The sequence below is a fragment of the Tursiops truncatus genome, chromosome 12 (assembly GCF_011762595.2).
Source record: "Tursiops truncatus isolate mTurTru1 chromosome 12, mTurTru1.mat.Y, whole genome shotgun sequence".
Classification (NCBI taxonomy): domain Eukaryota; kingdom Metazoa; phylum Chordata; class Mammalia; order Artiodactyla; family Delphinidae; genus Tursiops; species Tursiops truncatus.
In genome coordinates, this window is record NC_047045.1 from 61,747,082 (window position 1) to 61,764,975 (window position 17,894).

The 17,894-nt window shown below is 35.9% G+C and overlaps 1 protein-coding gene across 20 annotated transcripts in view; it reads right to left on the reverse strand.

Annotated features, from left to right (window-relative positions):
• The window catches only part of AHI1 (Abelson helper integration site 1), a 219,081-nt gene that overhangs the window by 160,000 nt on the left and 41,187 nt on the right, over positions 1-17,894 (reverse strand). For all 20 annotated transcript variants that reach the window (XR_012324850.1, XR_012324849.1, XR_012324848.1 and 17 more), the window contains 6 exons: positions 17,438-17,590; positions 13,528-13,660; positions 9,854-9,977; positions 5,689-5,918; positions 3,993-4,099; positions 1,322-1,440 (listed from right to left, as the gene is read on the reverse strand). Coding sequence is in view for 12 of the 20 variants with exons in the window: in XM_073789617.1 (XP_073645718.1) it covers positions 1,322-1,440; positions 3,993-4,099; positions 5,689-5,918; positions 9,854-9,977; positions 13,528-13,660; positions 17,438-17,590 (866 nt within the window). In the remaining 8 variants the exon portion in view is untranslated. The remainder of the gene's footprint in view (positions 1-1,321; positions 1,441-3,992; positions 4,100-5,688; positions 5,919-9,853; positions 9,978-13,527; positions 13,661-17,437; positions 17,591-17,894) is intronic.

Sequence of the window (17,894 nt, forward strand, 5' to 3'; positions counted from 1 at the left end):
GTAAGGGGTGGAACAGGCAGTATTTGACTGTAAGCAGTTTTCTTCTAGAGCCCAAGCATGATCATAGGCTGAATACTATACTGCTTAAAAAGAGAACAACCAAACTCTGCAGGCCTGGTCTTCTAAAGTCTGGCTCTAATTTCTGTTGGATTCTCTCTCAGCATTCCTTAGCAAGAAACCCATGCTCATACAGACTAACTCACTCTGCCCTGAATACAGCTTCTATTATTCTACCTCCAAACTTTATTCCAGGCTTTTCATGTTTTCCACCCTAGTGAGGACGCTGCCATCTTGTCTAAATTCTACCCATCCTTCAAGATTGAGCTCAAAGACCAGTCTTGCCACAGAGCCTTTAACAGAAGACTATATTATAGCTATCAGCTTTACCGTTGCCATGAAAAATACAATCCTTTTATTATGTATTTATACTCATTAAAAATACTTATTGAGTACTTGCTATCTGTTAGGTATGACGTGGGTACGATGTATAGAAAAAAAGAATAAGCAGATTCCAGTCCTTGAAGATCTCACAATGTAGCCTAAGTGTTTTGTATGTTATTTTGGAGGTAGTACAACTAGATTATAAATTCCTGATGAACAAATTCTGCTTATCATTCTCCTACAGCACCCATGCCAGTGTCTCAAACAGTTCTACATAAATACTGAAGGGCTTAATGGTTAGCCCTAAAGTGATGATTGCAGAATAAACTAACCTGGATTACCACATTTGCCTTCCTAAATACAATAATGAAATTTAATAAAATAGCTTTCTCTCATTTGTTTTACAGGAACTTTTAACAGCAAAACCAAAGCACACCAGAAGTCCATGCTGGTTTTCCTAGAACTCTGCTTCTGCCTTTTACATTAAAAATATCTCTTTTCATTTGCCTCTTTTAGAAACAAAACAAAAAGGAAAAACAAGGATGTATGAATCAAAAGCCCTCTCATTCAGGCATGATAGATCATAATACTATGTTAAACCAATATCATAAAGATAAAAGATATGTGGTGGCAGTAGTTTCTTTTTTTTTATTGTGAAAATAAAAAACAGTAGACTACATCTCAGCCTAAGAACTATTCACATTTTGGGTCAGATAATTGTTGCAGAGGCCTGTCTCATGCACTGCAGGATGCTCGGTGATATCTCTGGTCTCTACCCACCAGATACTGGAATAAACATTCAAGTGTTTCTAGACACTGCCAGAGGTCCCCTGAGGGACAAAATTCTCTAGTTGAGAACCACAGCTGCACTTTATAAATATGAATTAAATCATTACTTATTCTATGAGCACTTAACCTGCAAATACTGAAATATACTTACATTCGGAGATCCATAATTCTCAAAGTACTGTCTTTGGTATGAATTAACAAACGTTTTCCATTGGGATGAACCTCCAAGTAACTTATTGGAATCCCCTTAAACTCACTCTCTTTAATTTCCTAAAATGATTTTAAAAAAGATTATAAAATATTACCACTGTAAAGTTTGTCTAAAGTTAAGCCCTTTTAAGTGTACAAATTTAATTTTAAGATGTCATTTTCAATTGCACAATACAGGATGTTTAAAAATTGTTAGCAAAATTATTCCAAGTAACTTCAGGTTAAGGATGAAAATAAAGCTGCTAAAATGTATTTTTTGGTTGTTATGTAACACCATATTTAATTAGTGTTTTTGTAGTATATTCCCAAACAAGAAGCACTTTCTACAAACACATCTTCTAACACTACACTGTCTATCATCAGATAAGAAACTTTCCAATTTTTATAAATTCAAAATTAAGTATAGAATTAGCTCTCAAGTTCTATTTCAGTCTCAGATTATTTCTTCATACATCTATTTCCACTTGTCCTGAAAAAGGTAAATTATCAGCATCTTATTCTGAAATAATTTAGTTTAGATTGTAATTTTTTTTTGATACTTAAGGCAGCTAAATCTTCTACTTATAGAAGACTATAAATAGACCTGATTAATGATGTCAAGAAAGACACAAACACTGAAGGAGAATCTGCCTGAACAAGCCATGTATAAGGACAATTTCCAAAGGTTCTTGTTTCGATTACCAGGAGAAAGAAAAAAACTGCAAATGCAAAACTGCTTAAACTAAAGTCTAAAGAGTCAAGAGAGGGTCTGCTTTAACCTGTAGTCAGAATTCTGAATTAGCCTTCTTCTCCCTCGAGGACCCCTTATTATTCTTGCTCGCTTCTCTTAGAGGGTCTCCTCTTCAGAGGTGGGTTGGCACCAGCTGAGGTGGGGTACAAACTGCTACAATCCTAGTATCAGCAGCTGAGCCCCTCCTACTGCCATTTGGTGCTAAAACCTGCTGTCAGCTTTTTACAAGTTACAGAATAAAGTCAAATACTGATACCATAGATGGGGATTTTACTGAGCCCAACTACGATGATTTGGAGGTGGAGATGCACTGCTGAAGGTGTGAGCAATTGGAGCAACACTTACACAGATGCAAATGTGCAAAATCAAAACCAAGGCTGCATAACAAGTTAAGTGTTAGGTACAGGTTTGAGAAAGCTGCTGGTAGCTTCAGTGTTTGTAGTATCTGTTAATGAGTTCCTTCATATTTTTATCATATTCATGCTCAAGCCCTAGTTCTAAAGACCACGCCCTATACCAAGGAGTGTGTGCAACAGCACATGGACACCTCATCTTAAGGGACAGATGTGTATAACCCAGCATCCTTCCCCCCACTGTTGGTTGAAGAGAACCACGTAAGAAATCGCAGTTTCCCATCTGTCCTAGGACATAAGCTACTAAAAAGACATCCCAGCTCATTTCCTAACTTTCTATTTTCAACTGTCTCAAGTAACCACCAGGAGGCAGATTTCCAAGGTATATTTGCCTTTTGGTTACTATATTGAGGTAAAGAAACACATGATTTTTAATACAAATAATAGACTCTGCATTGTAGACTCAAATGATTAGAAATGGTGCCTTTGGAGCCTTGCCAATCCTTTAGGTATCAATATATAAGTAATTAGAAAGTTCTTTTCGAAGTGTGTGAAATTAGGCTACAACATGAATCCCAAGCCATCATTCATTAATCTGACAGACTAGATGAGAATGACTAAAAATAGAATAGACTGGTTTTTAAACAGATCTGACAGACTCAACAGATTTAACTAAAGTTCCTGGAAATTCTTTTTCATGTAGAATGTCTTTTTTCAAACAGGGACAATTATAATCTATTATGAAGAAGAACAAAACCGAAGAACACAGGTATAGCATATAAGACAAAAATTATATCAATACATATAAAAACAACTCAGGTTTAATGATTCATTTTGTATTTTTAACTTAAACATGCTAAATATACACCAACAAAGTTGCTTGGTATACAAGCCATCTTTAAAACACTCTGCTTCAAAAATGAGATCATTCATTTGTTTCTGCCAATTTAGTATATTTCAAATGAAACAATTACTGTGATTAAATGATAGGCCCTCTCATACTTATATAATCTTGATCACACAATTTTGAGGGATAGCACTGTTAACAAAACCTTGAGCACAGTGTTTTTAGTGATGTTATTAGACCAAGAAAAAAATAATATGAATAGCAGAAAATATAAGTTATTATGTACAGATGGTGATATAACATATACCTCATTTTGCATAAATTTCAGTAATGGATCCCTGAATACCATAGGGCAAATTAGGGCTCAAAATAAGAAACAAAAGCCTGGCCAAAATGAAGAAAATTTCACTACGTCACTATATTATCAATTAGCCATCAGGAAGACATGATAATTGACTTCTCAGGTACTGAGAAAAACTTAATTTCTTTGAAAAGAACGAATGGAATGTCCTGACATCTTTTTTTTTTTTAACATCTTTATTGGAGTATAATTGCTTTACAATGGTGTGTTAGTTTCTGCTTTATAACAAAGTGAATCTGTCCTGACATCTTAAAGTCATGTGGTTCAATTTTTTTCCCCCATTTCTTTAATTAAATCCCCAAATATGAAATGGTTCTATACCTTATTTACACTCCAGTGACGCACTGAGTGTTGCACATCATTAACTTTGACATACGTACTCCAAACAACAATCACCCCTGTGCAGTCTCCTGAATACATGTGATGACCTATTTAAAAAAATAAAATTACTTACATATAAATGTCACACAGAGGTTGAAACAAATATTATGAAATTGGGAAAACACATCCCAATAAAACAAAGAATTGAAGGGCTAGTAAAAGGCATTACAGTTTTTAAAAAGTCCAAAAGGCAGTCAGATCCCAACTATCTTTAAATGAATTCTTCACCCTTTTGAATTATTTTTGATGATTTATTTCCCTTTGTCACCTACCTGAATTTGAATACAAAAAGAAATGAGCATCTCAGTTTATGTGTACGTGGCTCAAATTCCAAAGCTAAACAAATTATTTGAAATATCCAATATGATCTGTATTGCTCACCTTCATTAACCTATATAATCTATTTTATATTCCTGGAAAAACACCTATACTCTAATATATACTGTTAGCATAATACCTGAGACCTGGTAGGAACTCAATAAATGACCAGGGAATGAATAAAATAATAAATAACAGGTGCTTCAGTTCAGCATCAATTTCTTAGAGTCAAACCATCTTACAGTTGAATGGGACCTCAGAGATCATCAGATTCAACTTCATAACCCGTCAGGAATATCTTACAAACCATTATGAACAGATGGTTGTTCAGCAACTGTGAATGTAATATTTTACACAAAAGTAGCTTATTCAACTGATGAAATGCTCTGTATATTAGAATGTTCTTTCTAATTTTGAGCAAAGAAAATCTGTTTCTTGCAGCTTTGGCCCTACTTCTACCTACAGAGCGACGTAGAAGGACTTCTCTTTTTTTCCACATCTTAACCAAATATTTGAAGAAATTCTTCATCTCTCTTCTATGAGCTACTTCTATTATGACGGAATTTTCAGACGCCTTTCTATCCTTGGTTGACCTTTCCTGAATGTGTTCCTACTTATAAACATCCTTATGGTTGAACGGAGTACATTAGCAGTATTATCATCTTGATCTGGATCCCATACCAATTTATTATAGCTATACACACCTAGTATCTGAAATAATAGAAAAGGTGACTATTTAATAATGAATTTCTTTATTATTCCAGCTGACAAAATAACCTATATTTTATGTCCTTTAAACACTATCCTTAATACTCATATTCTAAGATTAAACCTTTAAATAATTGCAAATCTCCCTTCTATATGTTTCTGTACTTAAAAAAAAATCCTGTTGCTACATTTAAAATATATATTTTCAATATTCCTCTGGGATTTCCACCCCCCATCTTCCTCATTTTTACCCTTTACATAAAACGGCCCTTTAAAAAACCTACTAAGGGAATAATCACCAATCCAATGAAATATATTTTGCAATTTGGAACAGGACTGGTTGTTACAGCAAAGATTAGTTGAATCAAAATGTTTAGAAATTTATTGACTTCAAAATTAACTAACAATTCCCTCAGTGCCAAATTTATACCAAGGTCTATCATATGATCTTCAAAATATGCATAAATCTAAATATGCACAAACATATTTAATTTTATCTGATACATAAAGTCACCCTCAAGCTTAAATAATTATTATCCTAGTGAAACAGAAAATTTTTCAAAATTCTTCATGTAACTAGCCTTCAACTGGCATATATTCTTGGACATACCTTCAATATCAAAACAGAGAGAGTTGATAAAACTCTTGTGAGCGTCAAACTGTCGGATTAATATGGCAGGATCCTCTCTCATATCAACTTTCCATATACGTATCACAGAATCATAGCATCCTGTAACCACCAGCTCTTTTACAGCTGGGTGGAATTTAGCCGTGTAAACAAAAGAAGGATGAGGTAAAACTCTGAAAGTATTTGTATTGTTTATTTCATTTTTCCATATCCTGGAAAAGGATAAAAAAGTTACATATTGCTTCTGAAAGGCAGACATTTCTCTAAGAACCAATATGAGCAATGGACTTTATAAAAGTAAGCAAGTGACAACAACCAATGGTAAATTTTGTAACAGTAAAAATAATGTGATGACATTATATGATAGCCAGAGTTCTTTCAGTTTGACAAAGCTATTTCTTATAGTTATTTTCAAGCATAATGGTTAATTCCTCTACTAATTGTAATCTATACTGTAAAATGAAAAAACTGTACTTGTATATGTCTGTACTTTTTAAACCTACCTATTTTTGGCATTGAGTAAACACATTGGATAGTTGGTAAAATACTGCATTTAATACAATATAAGTAAAAAACAAAACAGAGGGAGAAATTTCAATGATTTCCCATTTAGGCTGTGTATATTGTTTTTCCAAAGTGCTTACAGTTGAGGGTTTAGAGAAAAGGGTACTCTATTAACTTTATATTTGTAATTTCAAAGCATAGATAATGAACATAAACATCTCAAAGACTTAGAAGGCACATTGAAATTACTATATAAATACTTGAGTAAAATAACATTAAAATCATTACAATATTTTATAGAAAACAGGCTATCATCGAGCACTCACTTTATGTTTAATACTCTTGTTATCTCTTCCTTTATATAACAGGTGATTTGAAAGAAATTAATATTGTTATTGCTACAGTCTTGACAAGAGTAAACTCTAAGAGTTAGATACTCTGCAAGTCAATATGCAAAAATAGGCAAAATCTAGGAACAAACAGGTGCTTTGTGAGTGTGAAGCACTCGATTTTTAAAAATTTAAGTTATCAGAATTAGAAGAATTTATTAATTTTTTAACATGGGGATTTATAGTTCATCCTTTTAATTACTGTCTAAGAACTGAAGCAAATTAAGTCTTTTTCAAAATTATCTATAAAAAAAATACAGTTGTTATTCAAGAATAACATTCTATAAGTTTTCTCAGCAGCTGCTTAAAATACAGGATATGATCTTTAATTACTAAGAATTCAACCTAATAAATGAAGGAAGTGAAAGAACATGTTTTCAAGTAAAAGTAAAGCATGTGTGTCACTGCATAAACATTTTTACCACAGTGATACTTTCAATGAACATATGTAACATGAAATATAGTACGTATAGAAAGAACAAAATCACTAATTTGGAGGGAATATTAAGGAGGATGCTAAAAGATAAAAACTTCAGTGGCCTGCTAATAAATCTTAGCAGCATTATCTGAAATACTATACAACAAGAAGAAATGAAGCAACTGTACCTTAAAAACAGCTCAATATAATTAGAACAGACACAATATCTTAAAATAAAAACGAAGCATTTTACATAAAAGCGGAATTGGTACCAATGATGGCTTTCATCACCCAAGCAATGGTAGAATCCAAGATCAAAAGAAATGTATTAATGGGTTTGTGAAAAAAAATCAGACTGACCGTAGACAGAGAAGAACAGTGATATACAAATCTGTAAAGACCAGATGAACACAAACAAAAATTATCAGAATTAGGAAAGAAAAAAGACATTCCAAAGTTAAAACAGTATGTGTGAAGAGAGGGCAGAGTGGGGCCTTATGGGTCTATCTGGGAGCCATTACACATGGATAAGTCTTTCTGATTATATTAGGAGCTGCTGAACTGTAGTGTTCTCAAATTATACTGAAGATAACTAAAGACGGAGATTTAGGTTAAGCCCATCTGGCAGAGAGCTAACCAGTGGAAAACAGTTACTCAGGAGACACTAACAATAAAAGGTGACGGTAACCCCGGAAGATAACAGAGGACCTGGGCAGAAACCCGAACTCCTGCCACTTCTGAGCATTAGCAACTCTGGTTCTCTTCCTTTTGACTTTAGCTCATTCAGTGTAAGTATTCTTCACCTCTTTCAAAAACCCCACTGCCTTTTTTGTTCTAGCCACAGCGTTTCTCTCTTCACTCAGTTAATCCTTCACAACAGTATTTTTAGGATGTAAAGAGTCCTAAATTAGTATCAACTTCCAAGCTACATAAAGAAAAAAATATCCTTTACTACAATATATGCTGTGCGAGGAAACCCAAGTTGACTTCAAGAAATGGTAAAATCTGAGCTGGGTTTTAAATGATGACTAGGAGCCCACCCTGGCTTACAAAAGGCATTTAGACGTGTGTTGAGTGAATGAGTTGGGCAGGAAGGGGAGGAGAAGGGCATGTCAGCATAGGAAGAGCCCACAGGTAACATGGAGATGCCAAAGAAGATAAGATGCTAAAGGTATTTCAAAAGATTGTGTGGGTGAGGCAGAGGGTACATGGGAAGTGCACAAGGGACGACAGAAGGTCAATGAGGGTCATGCCTGTCATGCCATGCTAAGGAACTGGAATATTTTCCAAAGCGCAAAGATTTTTAAAGTCAAGACATTATGAAAGATGGTTTTGGAAAGAATTTTAGCATAGCAGGGATGGAGGAGCTAGAGGGTGAACACTGGGAAAGCTTAGCAGCAACAGTTTAAGCAAAAGATAACAAGGACTTGAATTAACGCAACAGCAGTGAGGATAGAAAGAATGTGACAGAATGTGAGACTTTTAGGAGGCAGAATTAATATACTTGAGAACTACCTGTATGTAGAAAAGAAACACGAGTACTACTCTGAGTTCCCAGCTTGGGAGACAGGGTGGATAAGGATGCCATTAAAAACTATATGAGGGCTAAAAAAGGAAAACAAAATTTGGTGATTTCCGTTATGGATCTGAGGTGCCACTGGGCAATCCAGGCAGAAGTGTGTAATACAAAGTTGAATTCGGAAAAAGAGAAGGAGCTCCAAGTCATTAGCATGTAAGTGAGATTCAAAGCCAAGGAGATGAGAGAGACCAGGATAAGCACACCAAACCACAGAAGACATCGAATAAAGGATCTTGGGGATAGCATGTACAGAGAACAGGCAGAAGAAAGGGAACAAGAGAATGAGAATTGGTCAGACTGATAAAAAGAAAACAGAAGAGGTTGTCAATGAAAACCATGACTTGAAAATATTTCAAGACTGGTCAATAATGAATTATTGCAGTGAAGGCAAACAGGGTAAGGACTAAAACTAGCCAGTGGATCCGAAAATTAGTAAGAAACTGCAGCTCTCTCAAAGGAAGTTTATATAGCACGCGTGAAGTGAAAGCCAGACTAACTGGGGGAAAGTAAAGACAGTGTGTATAGGATGCTTCTTGATGGTGTAGAAAGAAAAATAACGTGGTAGCCTGAAAGGCAGGAGGAGTTTAGAAAAAGATTTCCTTAAGATAAGGAGATTTAAACATACTTCTAAGATGAGAGTAAAAAATCAATAGAGAAAGATACTAAAGAGACAACAGAGGTAGGAAATAAACGTAACAGATTAAAGAAGTAACTTTTAAAATATTTTATTGTGATACTTATAAATTGGAAGGGGCTAAATTATTTTCAAAACTGACATTTTGAACAGTGCAAATAGTTGACAATCTATTAAGCTCTTAAAACATAAGGTGCATATTCGTTTACTGACCCTACACTATGCATTGAGCAGCACCATGTCCTGGCCTCTGCATCCAGCTAACAGTGGAGGCAGAATCCCTGCCATCAAGAGTTTATATTCCAGGAAAAATCTCAGTTGTTTAAGAACTTCATCTCAAAATATTAATCAAAGAGTGTACAAAATGATCATTTAAAGACAGTGAGGACTAGAAACATTATATATTACATAAACGAAATATATTTAACAGAATGCCTTTAGAAAAAACGTTTTCATTACTTCTTATTTAATCAGTGAGTCTGTATGATGCATGTTTATGACGGTTCCTTGATAAGCAAAACATCACTGAAGCATAAGAGTAGTTATATCACTTTATATTCATTCGCTCTGCTTTCTTTGAGGGCAAGCAGCATACACAGCAAGTACTTCTCAAGGATACTAACCTGGCAGTGCCATCAGATGATGCAGTAAGAATATAGCGATCATCTTTTGACCAGCAAAGATCATAAATGATATTGAGGTGGCCACACAATTCTCTCATGAAACGTCCAGAAGGAATTTCATATACTAATGAAAATATTCGAAAATTAGTATGTTTCCAGATAGAGGATTCTTAACCGAATAACATAAAAATTCATAATTTATAATAATTTGTATACCAGGTAAGCACTGTCTATAAGAATATTATCACCAAAGACATTTTCAGTATTAAAAAATTTCAAAGTCTAGGGCTTCCCTGGTGGAGCAGTGGTTGAGAATCTGCCTGCTAATGCACGGGACACGGGTTTGAGCCCTGGTCAGGGAGAATCTCACATGCCGTGGAGCAACTAGGCCCATGAGCCACAACTACTGAGCCTGCGCATCTGGAGCCTGTGCTCCGCAACAAGAGACGCCACGATAGTGAGAGGCCCGCGCACAGCAATGAAGAGTGGCCCCCGCTTGCAGCAACTAGAGAAAGCCCTCGCACAGAAACGAAGATCCAACACAGAAAAAATAAATTAATTAATTAATAAACTCCTACCCCCAACATCTTGTTAAAAAAAAAAAAGTCGGGCTTCCCTGGTGGTGCAGTGGTTGAGAGTCCGCCTGCCGATGCAGGGGACACGGGTTCATGCCCCGGTCCGGGAAGATCCCACATGCTGCAGAGCGGCTGAGCCGGTGAGCCATGGCCGCTGAGTCTGCGCGTCCGGAGCCTGTGCTCCGCAACGGGAGAGGCCACAACAGTGAGAGGCCTGCGTACCACCAAAAAAAAAAAAAAGAAAAAAAAAAAGTCAAAATCTATTTAAAAGTAAGTTTTCACTTGCTTTAGACACAAGAATTTACATACCGAAAATTTTATAATGGGCTACAATTAACAATTATTCTTATCTCTTCAAAGCAATCCTAATAATCTTTGATAATCAATTTATTAATCTAATAACTTTAAAAAAGTATTTATTTATTTAGGCTGTGCCGGGTCTTAGCTGCGGCATGCGAACTCTTAGTTGTGGCATGCATGCGGGATCTAGCTCCCCGACCAGGGATGGAGCCCAGGCCCGCTGCATTCGGAGTGTGGAGTCTTACCCACTGGACCACCAGGGAAGTCCCTCAAATAACTTTTAAATTGCAATTCACTTCAAAGATTCTGTAATTTGGTCTTTCATGAATAAGGTATTATCTTATCTGAAAATCAATCAAATTCCAACCAAAATTTAACTATTCGAAGCAATGAGAAATTTAAACTGTGCTATTGTGAGAAAAAAATTCTAATACTAAAAATGATAGACACTACTGTGAGAGAATGAACAGAGATTTAATCTGATAAACAAGGCATTGTGTTATGGCTATGGTATATATATATATATATATATATATATATATATACAATGAAATCTAAGATAACAACTTAACACAGAAAATACTTTCCAAGTCTCTACTTCCACCTAGTGGTAAAACCAACTGCTCTTTAAACTATCAAGCAGTACACAAGAACTTCTGTAATAGCAAAATAAAGACCTCGGAAAATCTGCTTCCCCATAAAAGCAACGAGAACACTGGCAAAAATTGTCAAAATTAACTTTTTCAGAACTCTGGAAATGAAAGGCTTGCAAAAATCTGAGGAGCATTTATTAAAGAAAACAGCTGAATCTTGGTAAGAACACTGAGCTCTGCCGTGTTTTAGCTTGTCCTGTTCCCATTCCCCTCTCCCAAGCTCCAAAGTGGACTTAAAAACCAACAGCCTTGAAACTACGAAGAAAACCAGCAGCCTAGCAGCTATGGGATGGGGCAGAAGAGGCCTGAAGATCTCCAAAGCCCCACCTCCAAGATTTATCACTGCTGGACAGCTTGGCAGCTCCCGGAAAGGCTCCATTTTCAGGGCTTGGCTTTATCTGACCTGGCTCTGAGCATGATCTGTGTGAAGAGCTGAAACTCTAGGGTACATGAAATAATCAGTGGTGTGGCTATCTGACACAGTGATACCAGGTGGGCCTAAGAAGAGGCTGACCAAAAAATTCAAAAGGAAAAACTGGGAATGAGATGTTCATAGGGCACTTTGAAAAGCTCCAATACATTCTGGGGAATCTAGAAGGACACTTACACATGAAAGGCTGTGTATATACTGTGCAAGAAAGACCTGAAAGGCCCTATCTCTTACTGTGACTGCCCTGAGGGCTGTGCAAGTAAAGGCTAAGGCAAAGTTGTAAACTCCCTACTTTAGAATTGAAACCATATCCCAACACACACACACACACACACACACACACACACACACACACACACACACGCACAGCACTTCGGCACAGGCTGGGAGACCCATTCACTCAGGCATTTAAAAATCCCTCTCTAACCACTAGCGGACCACTAAGCTAACCAAGCAACGACTCCAGGGGTAAAACCTGACAAAGGATAAAGACCACAGAATTAGTCCAGGAACATCACTAAACAAACAACAACAAATCCCAGGTGGACAAATGGAGGGGGGTAAAGAGGGGAATCTGATTTCCAGAGTTGCCACATTGTAATATTTAAAATATCCAATTTTCTAGGGAGACACACCCCTAAAAAAACCCCAAAATAGTAAAGTATGGCCACACACAGGAAAAAAAGCAGTCAACAGAAACTGTCTATGACACTGGTTTCCTAGATAAAGACTTTAAATTCACTTGTATAAATATGTTCAAAGATATAAAGAAAACCACATCTAAAGAACGAAGGTGTGAGAATTATTTCTTACCAATTAATAGAGCATATAAAAAAAGACCAAGCAGAAATTCTAGAGTTGAAAAGTACAATAACTGAAATAAACAATTCACTAGAGGGTATCAACAGCAGATATGAACTGTCAGAATAGTCAGTAAACTTGAAGACAGGTCAATTGAGATTACGCAGTCAGAGGGGCAGAAAGAAAAAAAAATTAAGAAAAATGAATAAAGGTGCGGAGACCTGTAGGACGCCATCACGTGTACCAATATAGAAATGATGGGAGTTCCAGAAGAAGAGAAGAAATAGAAAGGGGTAGAAAGAACATTCAAAGAAATAAAGATGAAAAACTGACCAAACTTGTGAAAAACATCAATCTGCACATCCCAGAAGCTAAATGAATTCCTAGTAGACACACCATAATCAAAAAACGACAAAGATTCTTCTTTTGTTTTTTGAGATTTAAGCAGTAAGTATATCTAAATTCAAGTTTTTCTTTCTTTTTTTTTTAAAAATATTTATTTATTTGGCTGTGCCAGGTCTTAGTTGCACATAACAAATTTGAGGGCTTTCATAATCAAATTATCACTACTATCAACTGACTAAAATTGGATTAAAATTTGTCAAGAGATTTATTAATCCTTCATGTTGCAAAATTTCTATATTTAAAGTAGAAAATGCTTAAAAAATACCTCCTGAATGTTTTAAAAATAAATTTATCTTCCTTCATTTGATCATTTTCATTCTATTTCTGGACCGACATTGTATAGCAAAGTGCAAAATTATTATAAAAGAACTGTTACTTTACTTGAGGAAATCTATTTTAATTTAGTAGTACTAGTGGATGACTCAAATTAAGATTTCAATGAATTTTAAAAACCAAAAAACATCCTGCGTATAGACTACAATCAGCTTAAACAGAAGGATCATTACTCACAAATAATTGGATACCCATCCCGGCTGGCACAGGCTGCTGCTAATATTCTTCCATTGTGGGAGAAAGCAAGACAAAAACATCCTCGCTCTCCTGCATTTAGTGAGAAGAGGTGCTTGTTTGGGATACGGCAAGCCTGAAAAACATACATTTTACCAATATAGATGAAGAATATAGATATATAGATATTTTACCAATATAGATAAAGATGAAAATATGAAAGCTAGCTGTTAACTTCAATTATTGTAGCTGTTGCAGTTTCTGGTTTTTTAAAAAGTCCCTCTACTGTGATGCAGAGGAAGAAGCAAGTAAGCAAATGATGGAAAACCATAGTAAATTACTTTCAAAGCAGAGAATCACTTTCAATTCTCCAGAAAATTAAATGAATTTATACTCCATGCCTAATAGCACTATTCACCCAAAATATGAATAGAAAGTTTCAATATCTGATACTCCAAAGCTGTCACTACCACATTATTTTTATACAGCCACAAAAATGAATGTATGTTACACCCTTATTTCATAACAGCAACTAATAAGTGATTTTTGCTGAACCATAAACTTGTTCTGAGTCTATAAATGCCATATAGGCCTAGCTGAAGTCCATGATGTATGAATATTCATTCTCTTTCTTTTTTTCTCTCTTAAAGTAACCACTATTTGTACTGCCTTCCAAAATGTATTTTCAAAGTAAATCAATCACCTCCTATTGAGTTCTCATTCACTAATTTTATTAAAATTCCTTCATAATTTTTATGTTTCATTCCTTATTATCAGATGAAACCAAAACTTTCTGTACATTATTATCTGCTGTAGAAAATACTACTTTTTTTTTTTTTTTTTGCGGTACACGGGCCTCTCACTGTTGTGGCCTCTCCCATTGCGGAGCACAGGCTCCGGACGCACAGGCTCAGCAGTCATGGCTCACGGGCCCAGCCGCTCTGCAGCATGTGGGATCTCCCCGGACCGGGGCACGAACCCGTGCCCGCTGCATCGGCAGGCAGACTCTCAAACACTGCGCCACGAGGGAAGCCCACTACTTACTTTTATTTGTCCTAATTCTCTCTTTCAAACTTTTGTGAGCCTTAGTTCCTGTGTTTCTTATTATTCAAAAAGTTCAACTGAACATATATTGAGCCCTTACTATATGCCAAGAATGTGGCACTTTATTACAAATGTCTTTTTATATATTCATCACAGTAAACCTGTAATTATTATTACTATATATAGCTAATAAGGATTATTCAGAGGGTTAAGCCCAGCTTAACGGGTCGAGTCAAAGACTACTGGTTCAAGGGCCCGCTTTCTAGATTGGTATCAGCTTTTTCATAAGTAGCATCAAGATTTAGCAGCATTATGAAGAGGCAGCATTATGAGCAGCTACTAGAAAGGCGAAAAATTCAACAGACATTTATTAGGTGCCAATAATGTACCAGACACCATTTTCCCTCCATTCTCTATTGGGATGATATAGAAAAGGGAAAGGGGGATAAAAAGAAGACAAAAATTGAAGGAAAAGTTAGGAAGTTTCATAACCACTTGCTGCTGCTCTTAGAGGAGGAGATGTAGTTAAGGAAAACTCTGTGCTTCATCACTTAAGCCAAACTACTAACGGCACCATCATTTTCTTTGTATTCCCAGAGTTTGACACTGTATGCAGAAGAGGCACTTGATGATCCTTTAATAACAGCAATAAAGATCCTCAACATTTTCAACTCTTTCCCCTTCTTCACTACCTTGTCAGTCACTAACTCACACTAGGTCTTTCCTTTTGTATTTACCTCTTACTTCTCACTTTTGCCACCAATACCCCAAGGTATTGTGGTATTGGACCCTTCTCAAGGTTGGACCCTTCTCATCTCACACATCAATGACTGCAATGGCTACCTTTCTCTCATTCTGATGTATCCTACCTCAAGATCTACCTGCCATCACCAGCGTTAATCTGTCCTAAAATACAACGGTTATCGTGCTTCCTCCCTATCTGAAACCTCCCATTATCTCTCAATGCCACACAATCAAATATTAGGCTACCTACCATTAGAGCCACTCCACAATGTGGGCCTAATCTATCACACCACTTTTACCTCTTATACAAACTTGGGTTTCCAGCCAGCCAAGTTTTGAGTGCCTGAGGAATACAGCAGGTGCTTTCCCATTTATTTACAACATTGCCACAATATGAAATACTCCTCCCTGTCCTCTTCACCCACTCTTAACTTTGCCATGCTTTAAAGTCTACCTCAAGTTCCACCAACCTGTTGAATGAACCCTTCTTCCACCACTCCAGATCACCTTCTACATAGCTGCAATTCTCAAACTGTTTTAGTTTCAGGGTGCTTTACAGTCTTAAAAAAATTTTGAGGACTCCAAAAAGCTTTTATGTGGCTATATAAACAGATATTTATTATATTAGAAATTAAAATTGAGAAATTTTTAAAATATTTGTTAATCATTTAAAAAACAACAGAGCAAACCTATTAAATGTTAACATAAATAATTTCTTTTTATGAAAAATAACTACATAAAGTGGAATTGTTCTATATTTTTGAAAATCTTTTTAACATCTGGCTTAATAAAAGAGAGCTGGAATTTCATAACTGCTTCTGCATTCACCCTCTTGTGATATCATGTATCATTTAGTCTCTGGAAAACTCCAGTGTATACTTGTGAGAGAATGAAAGTCAAAAAGAAAAACTAAATCATTATGGAATCATTATGATCTTATTATGAAAACAGACTGACTTCAACAGACCCCTTGAAAGTATCTCAGGACTCCCAGCAGTCCCCAAATCATACTTTGAGAACTACTGATCTAAACAATTATTTTTATAGCTATATTTCCTCAAGACTTCTTTGCAGCAAACCTGACAGTGAACAACACTGTAACCACTTCCCGTGTCCCCAACTGACGTGAAAGGTCCCCAAGGCCACAGTCTAAGTATTATTCTCTCCATATTATTATGTCTGAAGTATTTAAAATTGATTTTAAGATGTATCTGTAAAATTAGCCTCAGAAAGAAAGTCAGATATCATGCAAAACAAAATGTGAACAGGTCTAGGAAAATAGTCATTCTTTGTATATACTGAGTATATAAAATGAACCACTCCACTCTTCATGGAAATAAGAGATTTGCAAAACTTTATCAGTAATGCTTCTTGCCACTACAAAATATGCTAACCAAGTAAGAGAACTTTAGAAAAAGCTTAAATACAGCTCAACTTGTAGTAAAGATATATACATATACCTATCTCTATCAAAATGTGACTCAGGAAGAAGCCAGGAGCTATAAAAAAGTTCATGAATCCATAAATTGTAGATTTACGGGCTGAATTGTGTCCCTCCAAATTCATATGTTGAAACCCTAACCCCAGTACCTCAGAATGTAACAGTATTTGGATATAAGGTCTTTAAAGAGCTGATTAAGTTAAAATGAGGTTGCTAGGGTACAGCCCTAATCTGATAATAATAAGAAGAGACACCAGTGATGCACGCACACAGAGAAAAGACCATGAAGACACAGCAAGATGGCAGCTACCTGCCAGCCAATGAGAAAGGCCTCAGAGTAAATCAACGCTGCCAACCCTTAATCTGGGACTTCCAGCCTCCAGAATTATGAGAAAGTAAATTTCTGTTGTTTAAGAGGCCCAGTCTGTGATATATTTTTATGGCAGCTCTGACAAACTAATAAAACTCCCCAGGTCACTAAAGAACTTACGATAGTGTCTTTATGCACATGATAGGCACTCTATTATTATTTACCAAATGAATTAATAGAAAGACAAGATCATGGTTAAAAACAAGGATAATCTGGGAGTTTTAAGTAGGAAGCCAGTTACCATAGGAGCTGTTGGCGTTTTTAAGGTAAATGAGTAAATATCTAAATGAATCCAGTGTCAGAGACCACTTCACCTGCCCAGGCAGTCGTTTCCACTTCACCACTTCCTTTGACTCTTCTAATCCAGGTTCTGTGTCTACTGAACGTGCCTCATGGTGTTGTTCACAATACAATGGTTTACCCTTTTCTTCCTGAAGAGCCATCATAGAACGATAAGATGGCTTTATCTAAATATGTATAGAAAGTGAGAAAATGTATATATCACGTTAATCTTTTTCTCTTTTCTAGCATATATGGTTTTTAAAATATTGAAACAAACATTATAATATGAAAATGTTTTCAAAATGTAATCCAGAAAAAAATCCTACTTTTTGCTTGAAATTACAGTCCTAAACCCAAAAGCCTTAAAAGTGGGAAGGAATAAAACAGAACTCCAATAGTTACATAAAATAGTTTTAGTAACTCTGTCCCTTTGTTTCTGCCTCTTCACCAATACCTACCAGATGTTATATTATGGCCCTGACATTGTAC